At 51.1% G+C, this 16,684-nt stretch overlaps 1 protein-coding gene across 2 annotated transcripts in view; it reads left to right on the forward strand.

Annotated features, from left to right (window-relative positions):
• Positions 1-16,684, forward strand: part of EML1 (EMAP like 1) — a 92,569-nt gene that overhangs the window by 23,938 nt on the left and 51,947 nt on the right. For both annotated transcript variants that reach the window (XM_016119529.2, XM_016119528.2), the window contains exon 2: positions 13,628-13,810. In XM_016119529.2, the coding sequence (XP_015975015.2) occupies positions 13,628-13,810 (183 nt within the window). The remainder of the gene's footprint in view (positions 1-13,627; positions 13,811-16,684) is intronic.

Consider the following 16,684-nt stretch of genomic DNA (forward strand, 5'->3'; position numbering starts at 1 on the left):
TTCCACGTCTCCCGTCTGCCTGCGCCCCCCGGGGCTCACGCTCACCTCTATTCTGCCCCAGCGCTCACCGAGCCGTGGACGCGCCTGTTCTCCCCGTCAGCCTCCCAGCTCCTGAAGCATGGGGACTGGGCACCCCTGGCCGGAGCAGCCCCTGGCGCTTTCCGGGCGCTTGTTCCCAGTTCACGGAGCCATAACCAACTCCAGCCAGCCCCTCGCCACACACTCCCTCCCACCGGTTCCCAGAACTCCACTCCGAGGACCGCCGTGGGACCGTCGGGCTGGAAACGCCGGGAGAGGAAATAAGGAAGAAATGGCTTTCGCTGTCAAAGAGATTGTTTCAGACATGGGGCCTCTGTGTTCACAGGAGCTATGACCTGTTTGACAGTCTTGCCTCTCAACCCGACGTGCGCAAGCAGGTCTGGACCCACAACTGCAGAAAATCCCTGCTGTGCGGCTGCCCTCGAAGGTCCGCTCAGCCTCGTGGAAGGGGGTGCTGCCGTCCGCGTCCCGTGGCGAGGGGACGCGTTCGTTCATTGACTCCAGTGTCACCCCCACCGTTTAACACGATGGTGGTGTCCGACTTCGGTACCACCCTGCTTCTTGGGGGAAAAGAAAATTTTAGGGCAAGAAAATGATGGTGAAGGCTCTTAGAGAATTCTGTGAGTGTTACAAACATGACTCTGTTCTGGAGGGGAGAAGAGCTGGAGTCCACGTCGGTGCCAGAGAGGAAGTGAGTCAGGACAGGGTGGGGGCCGGACCGTGGCCGGGATCTCCTGCCAGACAGCACTGTGTGCGGGCGAGGGGCAGGTCCCGCCGCGGCACCGACGCCAGTGGGGCGACTCGGGGTCGTCCGGACACTGATTTCGCCCAAGGACAGTGTCAGAAAAGTCATCCTTTTTTTTTTTTTTTTTCATTCATTCAAAGCCATGCATCGCGCACACACCGGATGCCAAGTAAGCAGACCCGGGACAGCCCTGCTGCACAGGGAGCCCCTGAGCGGGTGGCATGTCCCCCGCGGAGCTGCCGGGCCCAGTGGGTACCGGCACGGGGCCAACGGCCTCGCAGGTGTGGGTTCCGGGAGCACCCCGTGTTACGGGCTACGGGCTGACGTGCCCTGACCCCATCCACGTGTAAGCCCTCACCCCCACAACTCAGACGTGACCAGCTTTGGAGATGGGGCCTTAAAAGAGGTAATTAGTTAGAACGAGGGCACCGGGGTGGCCCCGTAATGCAACACGACTGGTGTCCGTAGAAGAAGGGGAGGTCAGGACGCAGGCGTGAAAGGAGGAATGGCCTGTGACAGCGCGAGGAGAAGGCGGCCGTCCGCAAGCCGAGGGCAGAGGACCCAGAAGCCGCCAGCGCGGGCAGCGCCTCGACCGCGGACGTCCGGCCTCCAGGCCCCTGAGGAAGCAGACGGCTGTCCTTTATGCCACCCGGTCCGTGTCACCTTGTCACGGGGCCCCAGCACGCGAGGGCGCCCTCGCCGAGTGCGGTCCCCACAGGCTCGTGTGCTTCTGTGCTGTGTGAACGCGAATGAACGCAGAATCTTCGCCCGTAAGGGAGAAGGCCTTGGAGCCATCGTGTGCTCGTAGACTGCACACCGATTCCTAGGTTCATCGCATAGATATTCGATAGTCGCGGTTCTTCCTTTTTATGGTTCCGAACGGTTTCGTGATGTTCATCCAGCGGCACTTCACTTTCTTCATTTCAAAAACGTGGATGCAAGTTCGTTAGCCCGTTTCGAACGCTCTGTTAGCCGTTCTCGTGCAGACTGGGCACTCTGGGTGCCTTTCTCCCTCCCTCCCTCCCTCTCTGTAAGTCCTCTGAAACTCTGCCGCCTGCTCCGAGACGCCCTCCGGAGGCGGCGGTTTCCAGGCTCGTCTGCCCGCCCCGTCCGCCTGTTCCCCTGCCGTCGCGCTGTGGCGGGGTCAGCGTGGCCCCTGTGCCCGCGGCCCCTGCGTCCGTCACAGCCCAGCCTCCGCCGCGGAGAGCAGGCGCGCGCGCGGAAGAACGGATACGGCATCTTCTTAAAAGGCAGCCGTTCGAAACGGTGGAGAAAAACTGGGGGCACTTTTTTTTTTTGTAGTAAAATATATATAACGAAATTTGCAATTTTAACCATTTCTAAGTGTGCAAATTCTCTGACGATAATGACATTCACGGCGCCGTGCAGCCGTCTCCACCATCTGCTGCTGAGGTAGTTTTCATCACGGTAGCCATGACGCAGTGACCCCCATCTCTCCCCGCCACCCCCGCCTTCCCAGGTCCTGCTGGCCTCTAAGCGGCTTCCTGCCCCGAGGAACGTGCCTGTGGCAGGTACTTCATGCGAGTGGAGCCACGCGGTGTCTGTCCGTCCGCGACTGGCCTGTCCCGTGTGGCACCGTGTTTCCAGGCTCCGTTTCTTTTCATTGCTGAGCATCCCGCGGCGTGAGAACCCCGTTTTCTCGATCCCCCCGGCAGCATCTGTGGCCGCTGTGTCGTGTCCCTCTGGGCTCTGGTGGTGGCGCTGCTGTGAGCACCAGCGAACACGTATCCGCTTGGGTCCCTGTTTCCAGTTCTGTGAGCAGTGCGCCCTGGGACTGGGTGGCGATTCTGTGTCTAACTTTCTGGGGAACCGCCACACTGTTTTCCTGCACCACTCGCGTGCCCCCTGGCTGTGCGTGAGGCTCTGTGTCCCCACGTCCTCGCCAGCGCTTGTTACTTCCAGTTCCGTCGACTGTAGCCGTCCTAGTACCCGCGAAGGGGCATCTTGTCGCTTTGATTTAGTTTCCTGCTGGCTTGGTCTTAGGCATCCTTTCGTGTGCTTGTTGGCCATTTGTATAGCTCTTTGGAGAAATGTCTGCTCAAGTCTTTGGCCCGTTTTTTTGGTTGAGCTATCTTTTTATTATTGAACAAAATGATTAAAACCTTGAAAAGTGGGCTTCTTAAAAGGGTGGGTTCTTCCTGAGCCCTGGTTTTCTAGGGAGCTTATTCTTCAAGGGTTCTAGATTGCCAAGGTTATTGTAATCATCTTCTGTGCCTCCCCTCTCACTTTTTTTTGGCTTTTTCCCACTTTTTTTCCCCCCTGGTACTGGATTCATGTCTCATATTAAACTTCAAGTGGTACTTGAATAAAGAATCAAACTGCAAATTTTCACATTGGAACATGCTGTAGCTCAGATGGGCAAATACCCTTTTCAAGTGTATTTAAGAAATTGGAGAATTAAATTGTCACTTGATCGTTTGACCACTCTCTAAAAGTGATAATGTGTGCATAGCAATGTCCTCTGAGCCGTGTTTTCCCGTGCATTTTTGGTGTGGGGTTGGACGCAGGTTCTGAACGTGGAGAGGTGAGTGTCTTCTTGGATGGGTCAGAGTATTCAGCTGGATGAGAACTGAGGTGATGCATCGGCGGGCCCAGGACCGAGCCCCCTCTGGGCGCTGGCGACCTGCTCTCTGGACCGTCGGCAGCTGTGAGGCGCGGGGCTGTGTCTCCTGTGGAATTTGGAATGGGGAACTCGCAGTGGGATTTTCAAAGCTAGTCTAAGAGAGTAAGATTGGGGGGTGGGAGGTGGGAGAAATAAAGTTTCGAGTGCCATAATGTGTAGCATTAACCTTGATTTAAAAATATATATATATATTTTAAGGCCCATTAAGAGAAAAACAAACTGCTGTAACCTTTAGGTCCAGAAACAGTTCAATTTATCATTTTCCTTTCTTTGCCCAAACTGAATATTTTCTTATTTTTTGTATCCTATCTCATTCCGTGAAGGGTTTTTGGTATCTTGTAAGACTTGAGTAGGTTTTCTGGAATCATTAAAAAATATATAATTTTCTTTCTTTTTTTTTTCCTGAAAGATAGCATGTTTTTGTTTTGTTTTCTGCTTTCCTTGCCTTAAAAAAAAAAAGCTTTCCGTAAGTATCAGTGACACGCAATAATCTAAAGATATTTAAATGACGGGTTTGATGAGTTTTGACATATGCACATATCCATGAAGCCATACTGCAATCAAGATAATGAACAGAGCCATCGTTCCCTAAAGTTCCTCCGTGCCCTTGACCACCCCGTCTCCTCCCCTTCAACCCCTGACCCCTGTCACTGCAGATTAGTTTGCGTCTGGTGCGATTTTACATCCGTGGGGTCATAGAGCCAGTGTTCTGTTTTCTGGCTTCTCTAGCTCAGCATAGCTATTTCGAGATCCACCCGTGTTCTTGCTTCAATCAGTGTTAAATGCTGTTCTCACCCAGTACTCTATCCACTGTGTGGACATAGCACGGTTTGTTTACATTCCCTCTCTGGTGGACACTTGGGCTGTTTCCGGTTCTCGGCTCTTCGTTCAGGTGCAGGGACACATGGTTTCATTGCTCTTGGGCACATACCTAGGAGCAGAGTGACTGCATCAAACAGTGAACATCGCGTTACCTGTTTCCCAGGTGGTCCCGCCATCTACGTCCCCCAGCAGCGCCCCGGAAATCCGGGTTCCCCACGCGCCAACGCTTTTCCCGTAACGTATCTTTGACCTTCGAGTAATGCTGGCTTGACAGTTGAGCTGGGAAGTAGTCTCTCCTCGTCAGTTATCTGGAAGACATTGGGTAGAGTCAGTATCGTTTCTTCCTGAAAGTTTGGTAGAATCTACCAGCGAAGTTGTCAGGGTCTGGGGTCTTCTTTATAAAAAGAACTTTAACTCTAAATTCAATTTCTTTGATAAGCTCTTTAGATGATCTCTCCTCGCATGAGCTTTTGTTTTTGCTTTTCAAAGAATTTGTGTATTTCATTGAATTTATTGGCGTAAAATGGTCTCAATGTTTCCTTGTTATCCTTTCGGTCTCTGAGAGCTGCAGCGACATCGCCTCTTATTCCTGAGGCCGTTTTCTGTCCCTTCGCTTTTTTTTTTTTTCTGGTTAATTTGGCTACTGCTTTGTCCATGTATTTCATCAAAGAACTAGCTTTTGGCTTCAGCGATTCTGCCTATAGTTTTCTGTTCCGTTTCTATGACCGCTGCTCTGGCGCGTTTACTTCCCTTCGGCTTGCTTTGAGGATTCTTAGGGTAGACGGGTCGTTTTCCGTCACCTCCTCCCCTTCCTTCCCTTTCCTTTTCTACTATTCGTGTTTAGTGCTGTAAAATCTCATTTTAGCCGCATCCCAAAATTTTTGGTATGCTGTGTGTGGATGTTCATTCGGTTTAAAATACTTTCTAATTTCCCATTCTGTGCAATATGAGTTAATTTTTGTGAAAGTTGTAAGATCTGTGTCTAGATTTATTTGTTTGTTTGTTTGTTTGTTTGTTTATTTGCCTATGGAAATCTCATTGTTTCACCACCAATTGTTGAAAATACTGTTCCTTCTCCATTGACCCGCCCTTGTTCCTCTCTCAGAGATTGGCTGGCAGCGTCCAAGTGGTCCCTTTCCAGGCTCTTTATTTCGTTCCTTTGCTCTCTGTGTCTTTTCTTTCACCGGTAACGTGATGTCCTGTTTGCTGCAGCTTTGGGTCAAGTCTTACAGTTCTCCAACGTCGCTGCCCGTCGGTATCCCGTTGGCTGTTCTGGGCCTTTTACCCCTCCCCCCCCGCCACGCCCCCACCACGCCCCCACCACGCCCCATATAAACTGTAGAATCCCTCGGTCATTATTCACCAAGGAGCTTGCTGGGATCATGATCCGGATTGCGGGGACCGGATAGATCAGGGTGGAGAGAGCTGATGAGACAATACCGGGACTTCTGATCCATGAACACGGATGAATATCTCTTTATTTCTTCAGATATTTTTTGTTTCTTTCGTAATTTTATAGTTTTCTGATATAGATACTGAACACCTTTTGTATTTTCTTTCATCATAGTTTTATAGTTAGCTGCGTATAGATCCCATACAGAGTTTGTTCGATTTACACCTAAGTGTTTCATGTTGGGGTGCTGCCGTAAATGGTGCTGTGTTTTTCATTTCAAACTCCAGTCATTCGTTGCTGGTACATACGAAATTGACTTTTGTATATTAACCTTGTATCCTGCAAACTTGTTATAGTCCCTCATTCTAGGAGGTTTTTTTTTTTCCTCAATTCTTTGCAGTTTTCTACATAGGTAATTATTCATCTGGTGTTTCATTTCTTCTTTCCCAGTTTATATACTTTTGTTTCTTTTTCGTGTCTGCTTGCACCAGCTGGACTTCCAATATCATGGGATGAGAGGAGACGTCCTTGCTCTGTTCCTATTCTTAGGGCAAAGCATCCAGTTTCTCACGATTAAGTAAGGTCTTAGCTTACGCTTTTTGTGGATGTTTTTTGTCAAGTCAAGGAAGTTCTGTATTCCTCGTTTGCCAGATTTTCCTCTTTATCACTGATCCAAAGCAGTTCAATTTGGCTCTGCCATGGTGAAATTTTCTTCATGTTTCTTGCGCATGGGATTTACCGAGCTTTCTGATCTGTGGATTGATAATTTTCATCAAATTTGGAAATTTTTCAGCCATTATTTTTCTAATGATTTTGTGTTCCCCTCTTACTTCTCCCCTTTAGGGACTTGATTTACGTAGCTGTTGGGGCACCCAAGGCCTTGCACCCTCCCTGGCCCTCTGCTCCCCTTCTTCCTCATTCATTCTCCCCCCTTTCTGTTGGTATTTCATTTTGGGTAGTTTCTATTGCTATTTCTTAATGTTCACTAATCTTTTCAGTTAATCTCATCCAGTGTATTGTAGTTTTCTAGAAGTTTGACTTTAAATAAATGTATGTGTATGCACACACGCACACACACACACATTTTCATGCCTCTATCTAATATAGTCAACTTTCACTCTGGCTTCTTGAATGTATATAATACAGTAATAATAACTTTAATTCTGTTCTCGGAGTCATTTCTGGATTAGTTTTGCTTGGCCGATTCTTCTCTTGATTGCGGGTCATATTTTTCTGCTCCTTTGAATGGCCGGTCATTTTTATTGGCTACCAGACATTGTGAATTTTACCTTGTTGGGAGCTGAGTATTTTTATATCCCTATAAATACTTTTGAGCTTTGTTGTGAGTTGCGGTTAAGTCACTTGGAAACCGTTTCATCCTCTCGAGGCATGCTCTTACGCTCTGTCGGGGGACCAGAGCCACATCTTGTCCAGGGTCAAACCCTCTAAGTCCTCTGCCCAGTGCCCTGGGGACTGAGTGTCGCTTCCACTCCGGCCCTTGGTGACAGGAACTCGTTTTGGGCGGCGTGAGCCCTGGCGATTGTTCTCGCGGCTCTTCCGCCAGCCCTGGGTGGCTTCCTCACGGTAAATGCTGCTCAGTTCTCGGCTGATGACGTGGCCCCGGGGTATTTTCTGCAGATTTCTGATGTTTTCTCTTTTTATAGCTCTCTCCTCAGTACTCTGCCCCGTGAACACCAGTCATCTTGGCGCCCTGTCTCAACTCGGGGATTCCCCTCCCCACGTCACTTCCTCCAGGCTGGACGCCGGGGCGGTTGTGGGGTACCGCGTCTGTCTGCCACCTCCGAGCAGGCACTGCCCCTCCTTGTCTGATGTCCCGTGTCTTGAAAACCCTGCATCATGAACTTTATCTGTTTCTTTTAGCAGTTTCAGGTAGGATGGCAAATCCAGCGCCTGCTACCCCAGCTCAGCTGGAAGCAGAAGTTGGTGGAGCTTTTTAAAAAGTCGCTACACAATGTCAATAAGAGAGAGAAAAAAGTTTTACAGTAACAACAATAACCGCAAAAAAAAGGGATGTGGGTGGTGGCAGGTTGGAACTCAGACCTTCCTTTGGATTCTAACCTTAGCATGTGTGGCTTCGCTTTTTTGACGGAAGCCTAGAAGGTAATTTATACAACGGAAGCTAGGAATTTTCCGTTCTAATGTCTTCGTGAGCCAACAGATCTACTTTATTATCCCAAGGATGGACCACTGGCTTCAATATGTGTTAGCAAATTTTATCTCAGAGAACCAGTTGTATGGCATTAGCCCCACTGGTGGGTTTTAAACCATCTGAAGTGTGTTTTTCTGACTTTTCTTCCCAACTATTAACAGGACAGGCTTTCTCATGAAGAGATATGGTCTGAAACTAATCAGTCTAGGAGATAGTCGGTATTATGGGCGATGTAACCATGTTGCAGTTTAAATAGAAGATTTTATACTAGTGGAAATTAATAGAACAAATTAAGATAAGAATAGCTTTCATTTTATACTTTTTGCTGAAACCAAGTAGCAAATGAAAGTTTATTAAGGCTACTTTTTAGATAACAGTTTGTTACATCGGTCTGGGAACTGACGAGATCCTACTCAGCCCCTTCCGGCTCTAACAAACATAACCAGTGAATATGCAAAAGTCAGTCTCTTTGTAAAATCAAAACGCGGACTTCAGATCTTGGTCAGGTTCTGTCCTGATGCTCACGATTTTGTCTGCTCTCCCCGCCTCCCTGTCCGTAATTTCAGCTTTTCCTTTTATGGTTAGGACTTGGCCACATTGCGTGACTTACTCGGAGCGCTATCGAAACACATGTTGGGCCTTTTCCTTCGCCCCCTCTCATCCCATACCCCGGATACTCCGTTCCTGCCTCGGTACTCCGGATGCCCCTGAACTTCAGAGCAGAGGCCACGTGTTAAAGCACGCGGTTCACACGTCACCGGGGGTTTCTCTTCTGCCCGCCTGCAGGATGCCTTGTTCACTTTAAAACTGTGGGAAACAAGGGATGAATAAATTTTCAGTGCCTAGTTCTTTTAATTTCTGACAGACACAGGAAACAATTACTTCTGCAAAGGTAGGGGTTGTGACAATTAGCACAGTAATTACTCACCTCAGATCTCGAGGCTGTTCTTTCTACAAGGGACTAGTCTTATTCCTCCTCCTCTGCTGTATCCATCAGTCACTTATCGAAAGCCGTGCTCCCCTGAAATCCTGCTCCTCTTCCTTCGCCGGTGCTTTGACCTGGGTTCGTCTCGCCCTCATGCCGCGTCTCTCGCTGGGCTTTTCGCCAAGCTCGCGATCGGGGCGTGGCAGGGACCGCGTAATCACTCTTGTCTGGGTTCCTGCATGTCCGTGGTGGTTACCTGCCGGCCAGTCTCTCCGCCGGACCGGGAGCCCTAAGGTTGGGAAGGTCACAGTATTCGTGGCCTTGCCTGGCGCCAGGTCCAGCAGGAAAAGGGGTCAGTAACATTCGACTGAAGTGAACAGAAAGTGTGTGAGCTTTAAAATACATCGTCTCCTCTACGTTTAACACAGGCCGCGTTGCCTCTTAGGGTGGCCGTGTGCATTTTCTTGCGGTCTGTCCCGCCGCTGTTTCACGGCCTCAGCCTCACACAGATAGATCTGCTCACCATTTTTTCCCATTCAGGAGCCTCCGCCGCGGTCCCTTTCGTCAACCGCGGGCTGTCGTCCAGGTCCCCCGCGGCCTAGTGCGTGAACGTCCGTCTGTGAGCATCGTCCGAGGCAGGAGTGCTGACGGGTGGGGTCAATTAGTGTAACTTTCTGTGAAGCGATGAATTTCAGAGCTGGGGCTCAGGTGGCCGATCCAGCCCACGGAGGAGCCAGACTCAGGGTTCCTGACTGGCCCAGGTGCTCAGAGGAGAACCAGGAGTCTCAGGAGAGAAGCAGAGCTGGAGCCCTTCAGCCGAGGCGGTGGGGCAGGCTGCACACCTGGCTGTCTGCACACCTGGCGGGCTGACATCCGGACCGTGATGCAGCAGCGGGCCCCGCGCTTCCCCGCCATGCCCATTTCTACGTTCCTGTCGCTACTGGATGCGACTGGCATGCTTAACAGTGTGACAATGTAACATAACTTTTTTGGAAACAGTGCGTAATACGGAAAGCCGGCTTCTATATGAGGTGTCTTCCTGCAAATTATTGCGTGAACAGTTGTTATTTTTTATTGCTTACATGATCAGTTCTAAAATTCTAAAACCTGTATTAAGATTTTTTTTTCTTCTAAATAGCATGTATCTAATATGTAGGAAAAGGCAGAATGACGCAGGAATTCTATGTATATTCTACTTGGTACCGAGCAAGTCCCACCGTAATGAATACTTGTCATTGGATGGACAATGCGGAAAGGTGGACATTACGGAGGTTTCCCAGCTGGTCCCGGCTTGTCACTTTCTAGCCGTGCTGCGTTAGCTGGGGTGGACGAGAAACCCAGCTTCTCCAGTGTCAGCTGTGGAATGGGATGACGCCTAAATGGGAGGGGGAAGTGTGGACTGGAGGTGACGCGTAGCGTCTGACACATCAAGTGGGAATAGAGGGTTCTTATTGCTGTTTTAAATAATTAAAGAGAAAGAAGTAAGAACACCTCAAGATAAAGGGCAGATACTAAGAGAACCTTTTAAAATTAATAGGCCCCCGGGACTTCTGGGAACATTACCCAGATAGCAACAACATCTTATCGCCAGGAGATTTACAGGGTGATCTCTGTAGCGGGGTGTTTTTATCTCTAGATAATGGGACAGGCCTACGAATGGAGGGGGAAGGGCGCTTCTGTCGCCTTTTAAATAGAATAAAACAGACAAGCTGCTGGAAGGTCTTACGGTGCTACTTTTTATCGTAAAACAGCAACTAAGCTTAAAAGTCATAGCCACAAGAGCTACATGAAGATCTAGGGTAAGGGCTCAGCTTCAAGGTCATCTTTTTGCCTGTGGAATCAGGGGTGACATGGGTCCTTCCTGGACCCATGACGTCACTTTAAATTCAGAAAGAAGCCGGCGTCTGGCCGGGTCCGCCGGAGAGTCAAGCCAGAGAGGGAGCCGTGGATGTGGTGCCCCGCTGGCCCCTGGTCCCGTGCTGCCGTGTGAGGGGGTTCACATGGAACTGTCCTTCCTCGTAAGATGAATGACACATTTCCTCAACGTGACGGGAGGTGCTTCAGAGGCAGAAACGGCACCTCGTGCTGCGGTCCGGGCCGCTCGCGGGCCAAGCGCTGCGCAGCACTCACGGAATTTGCTCACCGACTGCCGTTAACGCTCGTTCCGCTGAGGATCGGCGTTTGCTTTTTGCCTTTATAAACAGTGAAATCGGGGCTGGTGCACTGTAACGGTACAATGCTGCCGTTCGTGCTGAGCCGTGTATCAGACGTTTCCCACACGCTAACGTTTATCCTCACGAGAACTTCAGAGGGCAGGCGGCATTCCTCCCGGAGCGGTCGAGTCATTCACCAAGGTTACGTGGCCAATAAGTGGCAGACCCAGGACTTGAACCCTGCCCAGTCTGCATCCCGAGTCCGTGCTCTTTCCGAAGCCCCGGGACCCAGGCTGTCCAGTGCGGGTGACCCTGGTTACCAGCCTTTCCGAGGACTGGTTTCCTGAACCGCGTTGGGACCTTGACAAAATGCCACGAGGCTGGGATTTAGCCCCGAGGAGGTCTGTGGCTGGCAGAGGGTGCAGAGTGTGTCCTCGGGCAGGGAGTCAGCTACGACGCCGGCGTTAAGGGCCTCACGCCAGCGTGGGGCTGGTTCCACCGGAGATGGAGTCCTGTCTGCCCCGTGCCCACTGCACCGGTTAGTGCCGCGTGATCGCTGAGTGACAGGTACCTGATTCCAATGCAAAGGAACACTCTGCCTGTCGGGCGTCGGTCGGTCCCCACGCCTTCCTAAGAAAATGAGCAGGTGCCACAGCCACCCACAGTAGTTCTAGTTCAGAGAGAAGTTTTTAAAACCCAGAAGGTAAAAATGTAAGGTTATTGTCTTTTTCAAGCCTCCCCTCAACGCCACAAAGTGCAGTGACACTTGACAAGGACGTACGACTTCGCAGAACAGATGAAGAGGGTCCCTGGGTGAAAACTGGTTTAACGACCTCTGTGGATAAGATTTAGAGGCGCAGGAATGAGCATGACCTTCAATGGCTTGTTAAGGTCATTCGTGCCGCATTCCTGACCCAACGAAGTTTTCTTTGACGGAATTCAGGGGACCTCCCCGTCTTGTGCCGGGGGAGCCCGTGGATGTTCAGAGGCTGGAAGCGGGTTTGCTTTGCGTTGGTTCCACTGAGCTTCGGGTGTGGCTTTCATTATGCTGATCAGCTTTCTTCCCAGCCGGCGGGAGAGTAAAGCCACGGAACAGCACTGGCCTCTCCTGTGCTCGCAAAAGGTTAAGAACAGGCAGCTCACACTGCTGGCGGGAGGCCGCCTCTCTCCGGAGAGCGACCAGCTGCAGGCGCCAGGCAGCCCGCCGCAGGTGCCACCGCGTGCTGGCGGGACTTGGAGCGTACTAGGGCTGCGCCGCGGGGAAAACCCGAGCGGATCAGACATCGCGGGGTTTTTTTTGTCACTTGTATTCGAAGGCAGGTATGCAGGTGGTTGGGGTTTTGTTTTGGGGCTTGGGTTTTTTGGGGTCTTTTTTTTAGGTGAAATATTAAAATTAGACTTTCCTATACAAACTTGGCAATATAATTAAAATAGAGTCTTATGCGGTTTTATTAAAGCCATTTATAGAGCAAACCGAGGCTACAGCGGTGCTGTTTGGCCTCATACATTTTTAGACTGCGGAGGAGGCCTGCGTTGTCTTCGTTGGTATGTTGTTACATCACACCGATTTGAAAATGCAAGGTCGTGCGGTAGAGGCCAACTTATTCCTCCCTAGTACCCTGCTGGCCACCACAGCCAACGTGCCCAGGTCCCGTTAATGAGCGCGTGTGCCCGCTCAAAGCTGCTGTCTAGTGAGGTGACCCCAAAAGATCACAGAAATGCGTGATTCTATACACCAGATTTTTTTAAGTCTTTGAAAACCAGTATTATTGATAAAACACTAGTTTCTAATTAATTTTTTAGTGCTACTTTTGCATCATTATATCCACATAGCACATAGGAATAGATATATATAAAAAAAAAAAAAACATGTTGCGCTCGACTTTACTCCGGGGTGCTCGCATTTTAGCCGGGAGACGTAGAGGATACGCAGCAGGAGCTGTGGGAAGAGGAAGGGAGGTCGACGCATCGAAAGCGACCGTGTGGGTGCGGTCGTTAGGAAGGTTCTCTGGGGGGCTCCCGTTTGAGGGGAACAGAGGACGTTGGTCATGCAGAAGGCCAGCTGAGGAACATCTCAAGCAAAGGCCGCAGGGGACACCAAAGTCCGCAGGGAGGGGAGGGGGCCGGCGCGTGAAGGGAATGGCGTAGCGTGAGGTTGAGAGCCGAGGACGGTCACTAGGGCCTGGGAGGCCTCGGTCAGGAGCTGGGACTTAACGACTCTCCAGGAAAATCTGGCCACCGTGGCCGTCAGGGTGCGTGCCCCCCAAACGGATGTGACCACTCGCACTGCTTTGTCAGAGTTCCCACGCGGTCCTTAGGAGTCTAGCCTGGCGGGTGAGATGGCCTCGTGATCGTCCGACCGACCTGTCGGTTAGCATCGTCGGAACAAACGCCCAGGACCACGCTCTGGATTCCTGTGGCGTTTGGAAGTTGCGCTAGACGGGTCCTCACACCCCCTCCGAGGTTCTCTGATATCGTGGGAAAGAAATAAGTTGGCCTGCATGTAGGAAACGGTCGTGGCGTGAGAACCGCAGTTCAGACAGCGAGAGGCACTAACACAGGGCGGGCAGGGGCCGCAGACAGTGGAACGAAGCGTCCCGCAAAGGGAAAGACCCCATGGAAGAGCCGTCGCCTTCGGTCCTTGAGCACGGTGCCGCGGCAGCGTGCCAGTGGGTGGCCCCCAGGCCGGTCTCTCTGGGGTGCGCTCAGACTCACGGTTCCTCTCCTCTGCTCCAGATGACAGCGCCTCTGCCGCGAGCAGCATGGAGGTGACGGACCGCATCGCCTCCCTGGAGCAGCGGGTCCAGATGCAGGAGGATGACATCCAGCTGCTGAAATCGGCTCTGGCTGACGTGGTTCGGCGCCTGAACATCACCGAGGAGCAGCAGGCCGTGCTGAGCAGGAAAGGACCTACCAAAGGTGAGCACTGCGGATCCTGCGGGGGCAGGGGCGGCCGGTCCCCCCGGAGACCCTTGCTCTGGCCGATGCGTGGCTCCCCTTAATATCGACAGGGACGCGAAGCTGAGAAACCTAACAGTGAAACCCCCTTAGCGTAGTCACGGTCATCACCAAAGCAGGACAGTTTTTCGGCGTGACGCCGGCGACGTGTAGCCCAGAGGCGCATGTTTCTAGGCGAATAGTAAGCGATTGTCTGGTCGAGGAAGGAACTCAGCCGCTGAGAATCGCCACAGTGGCCTGAGAGCGTCATGTATCGGGGTTCTCTGCACTCGAGCACCCGTGATCCTTCGGGTGCCTTTTGGGGCCCGTTCCACCTAGAAACTGCTTCGATAACTGTTTTCGCTTTCTCTATACTCACCTTATGCTCTCATTCATTTTAGCCCAGCAAACACTTAACTGATCTCACATGCGAAGCTCTGAGCCAAGGACTGGGACCCCGAGGGGACAGGCCCCCGAAGAGCTCAGAGTTCCCCTCACCCCCCAAAGCTAGCAAGCGGCTCCTGGGCAAAGCCTCCTGTTTCTTCTCAGCTCCTTCCTGGCTGCCCATGAGAGCATCGCCTACTGCACGTAGATCCTGTACCTAGCAGATTTCTGGCAAAGCGACCTCATTCCGTTTCCCTGTGGCGCCCAGGACCGAAACATAAAACAGTGTTTGTGTTTTCAGTAACTTAGGAATGACCCTCTAAAAATGCTGGAAATGAAGCGCCTCCTAACAGCCCTGGCCTGGTAGGTAGTAACCTGCTGTCCGCTTCCCACCAACACCCGTGGCTCATCTTTTGCCAGGTGAATTTCCTAGTGGACAGCTCCAGAAAGCGGAATTAAATTCCTCTTGGCTGTACAGTTCCTCTGATTAAAACCTTTTCAGATTGCAGTGTGTAACTGTCCCTTTAAAATTAACTTTCCTTTTCTGTTTGGATTTCACAAATTATTTCACAGTTGCCATCTTTGCCTTGGAGTCGGGAGAGGCTATGTATGCGAGTTTTTTCTCCAGCACTTGGCTATATTTTCACACATTTTCACATTTCTGTGCAAAGAAATCTATTTCTTTGGCCTTCGGGGTAATTACCACCAGCTCCATGCAAGATATACTTGCTGGGTGACGTTTCCATTTTGAATAATCCTTTTAAGTAATCTTTTTCTCCTTCTAAGTTACAAAGCGATTAGGGTATTTTAAATAGAAACCAGGTTATTTTAGGTATTCTTGACCTACTCTGCTTTCCAAAAATAATTCCGATGTCTACTGTATCCTAAGGGGTACAATCAAAGTAGTTGCTTTATGTAAAACTTGGGACTTCTGAAACTTCTTTGTTTTTAGAAAATTAGGGGGAAAAAAATAATACAAGAGGGCTGTCCAGGAGTTAAAGTTTGATTTTTATAAAACTTCTAAGATGATTTTTTTTCATAGTTATAGCTGATGTTTCCCTGTAACATTCTCTTCATAAGCGAGGATAAGTCAAAGCAGGAGAGCCAGAGCCACACCGAGAAATGAAAAATGGCCTCCAGACAGCGCGGGGGCGGCTGGCAGGAGCGAGCTGCGGGGCTCCCTGCGGTCTGTGCTCCATTACGGTACCGGGAGGTGAGGGGGCACTGAGCCTGTCACCAGCCCAGAATGCTGCCTGCCCACTGGCCCGTGCCCCGCTGCGCTGTCTGGGTAGCTGGCTCTCCACAGCCGTGGATTGGGTTGGGAGATCTTTTAGATGAGATGGATTTTAAGGCAAACCCCCTTTGGTTTTTAAAAGGCCACATTATGATTGTCGCCTCACGTTACTGTGGCTTCCATCCTAATGCAGACTTGAAGTAGACCGGGCACGTGGCATCCTAACATTTAAATGTTAAGTGATTGTTTTTTCCCCCAGAACTGAGTCATAAGCTCAGGGCTCTGTCTTCAGCTGCTTTTGCGCTGTTTGCCGGCGACAGGGATGGCCGTGCCACGAGAAACGGGCCGCGGCTGCGGCAGCACGCATTCAGAGCGCTCAGAGCCAGCGCACGGCCCGCTGCCTCCCTGTGCCGCCGCCATCCCTGGGGCTGGACCGTGCTTCCCTCTCACTAGCCCCGGGACAGCCCCGAGGCCCCAGGAGCAGCTGTGGCCGCTCCCTGCTGCAGCGCTCTGTGTACGGAAGGCCATCACCGTGGCCTCTGAGCTCCGACTGGGTCACTCTTCATGAGACTTAACTAGTGTGACGATGAGAACCACAGTCTTGCTCACAGATCGAGGCTTCATGGGACTGGGAGGGACTGGCCAACTCCATAACGGGCTGGGGCTGTGGACTTAGTTCCTGCAGAGGAAGCTGTGTCTCGGACTGCTTTTTTTTTTTTTTTTGGACAATATTCTCCTGTCCCTGGAATGGCCTTTTGTATGGATTATCCAACTCAACCCAATGATGCTGGGTCGCAGGGTGACCTCAGTCTCTACCTCAGCTCCCCGAGTTTTTTGGTTCTCCTTTTCTTTTCATATATATATATATATATGGTTTTTTAGTACTAAGAACTGATTGTCCTGTCACAAGCCAGCCTGCGAAGTTCGCTTCATCCGCGTTGAACATAAGACCCCCGTGGGCGTCGCTCCTGTGAGTGAACACGCAGAAACATGTGCGAGGAGTAGAGAAGTTCCCGTGCGGGGTGGGGAACCTGAGTAGGACGCCGTGGAGGAAGAGCGGGCACCGGGGCCACGCAGCAACCTGTGGCGCCTCGTGACATCGAACGCTGCGTCATCTAAAAACGTCTGTTCCTGGTGGCAGCGGGGGACATGCTCGTGTGGCGTTCCCAGTCAAAACAAGACGCAGAACTGTACATGTTGTATAATTTCAACTAATCAGACACAATCCACGCAAACGA

The sequence above is a fragment of the Rousettus aegyptiacus genome, unplaced genomic scaffold, assembly GCF_014176215.1.
Source record: "Rousettus aegyptiacus isolate mRouAeg1 unplaced genomic scaffold, mRouAeg1.p scaffold_m13_p_3, whole genome shotgun sequence".
Classification (NCBI taxonomy): domain Eukaryota; kingdom Metazoa; phylum Chordata; class Mammalia; order Chiroptera; family Pteropodidae; genus Rousettus; species Rousettus aegyptiacus.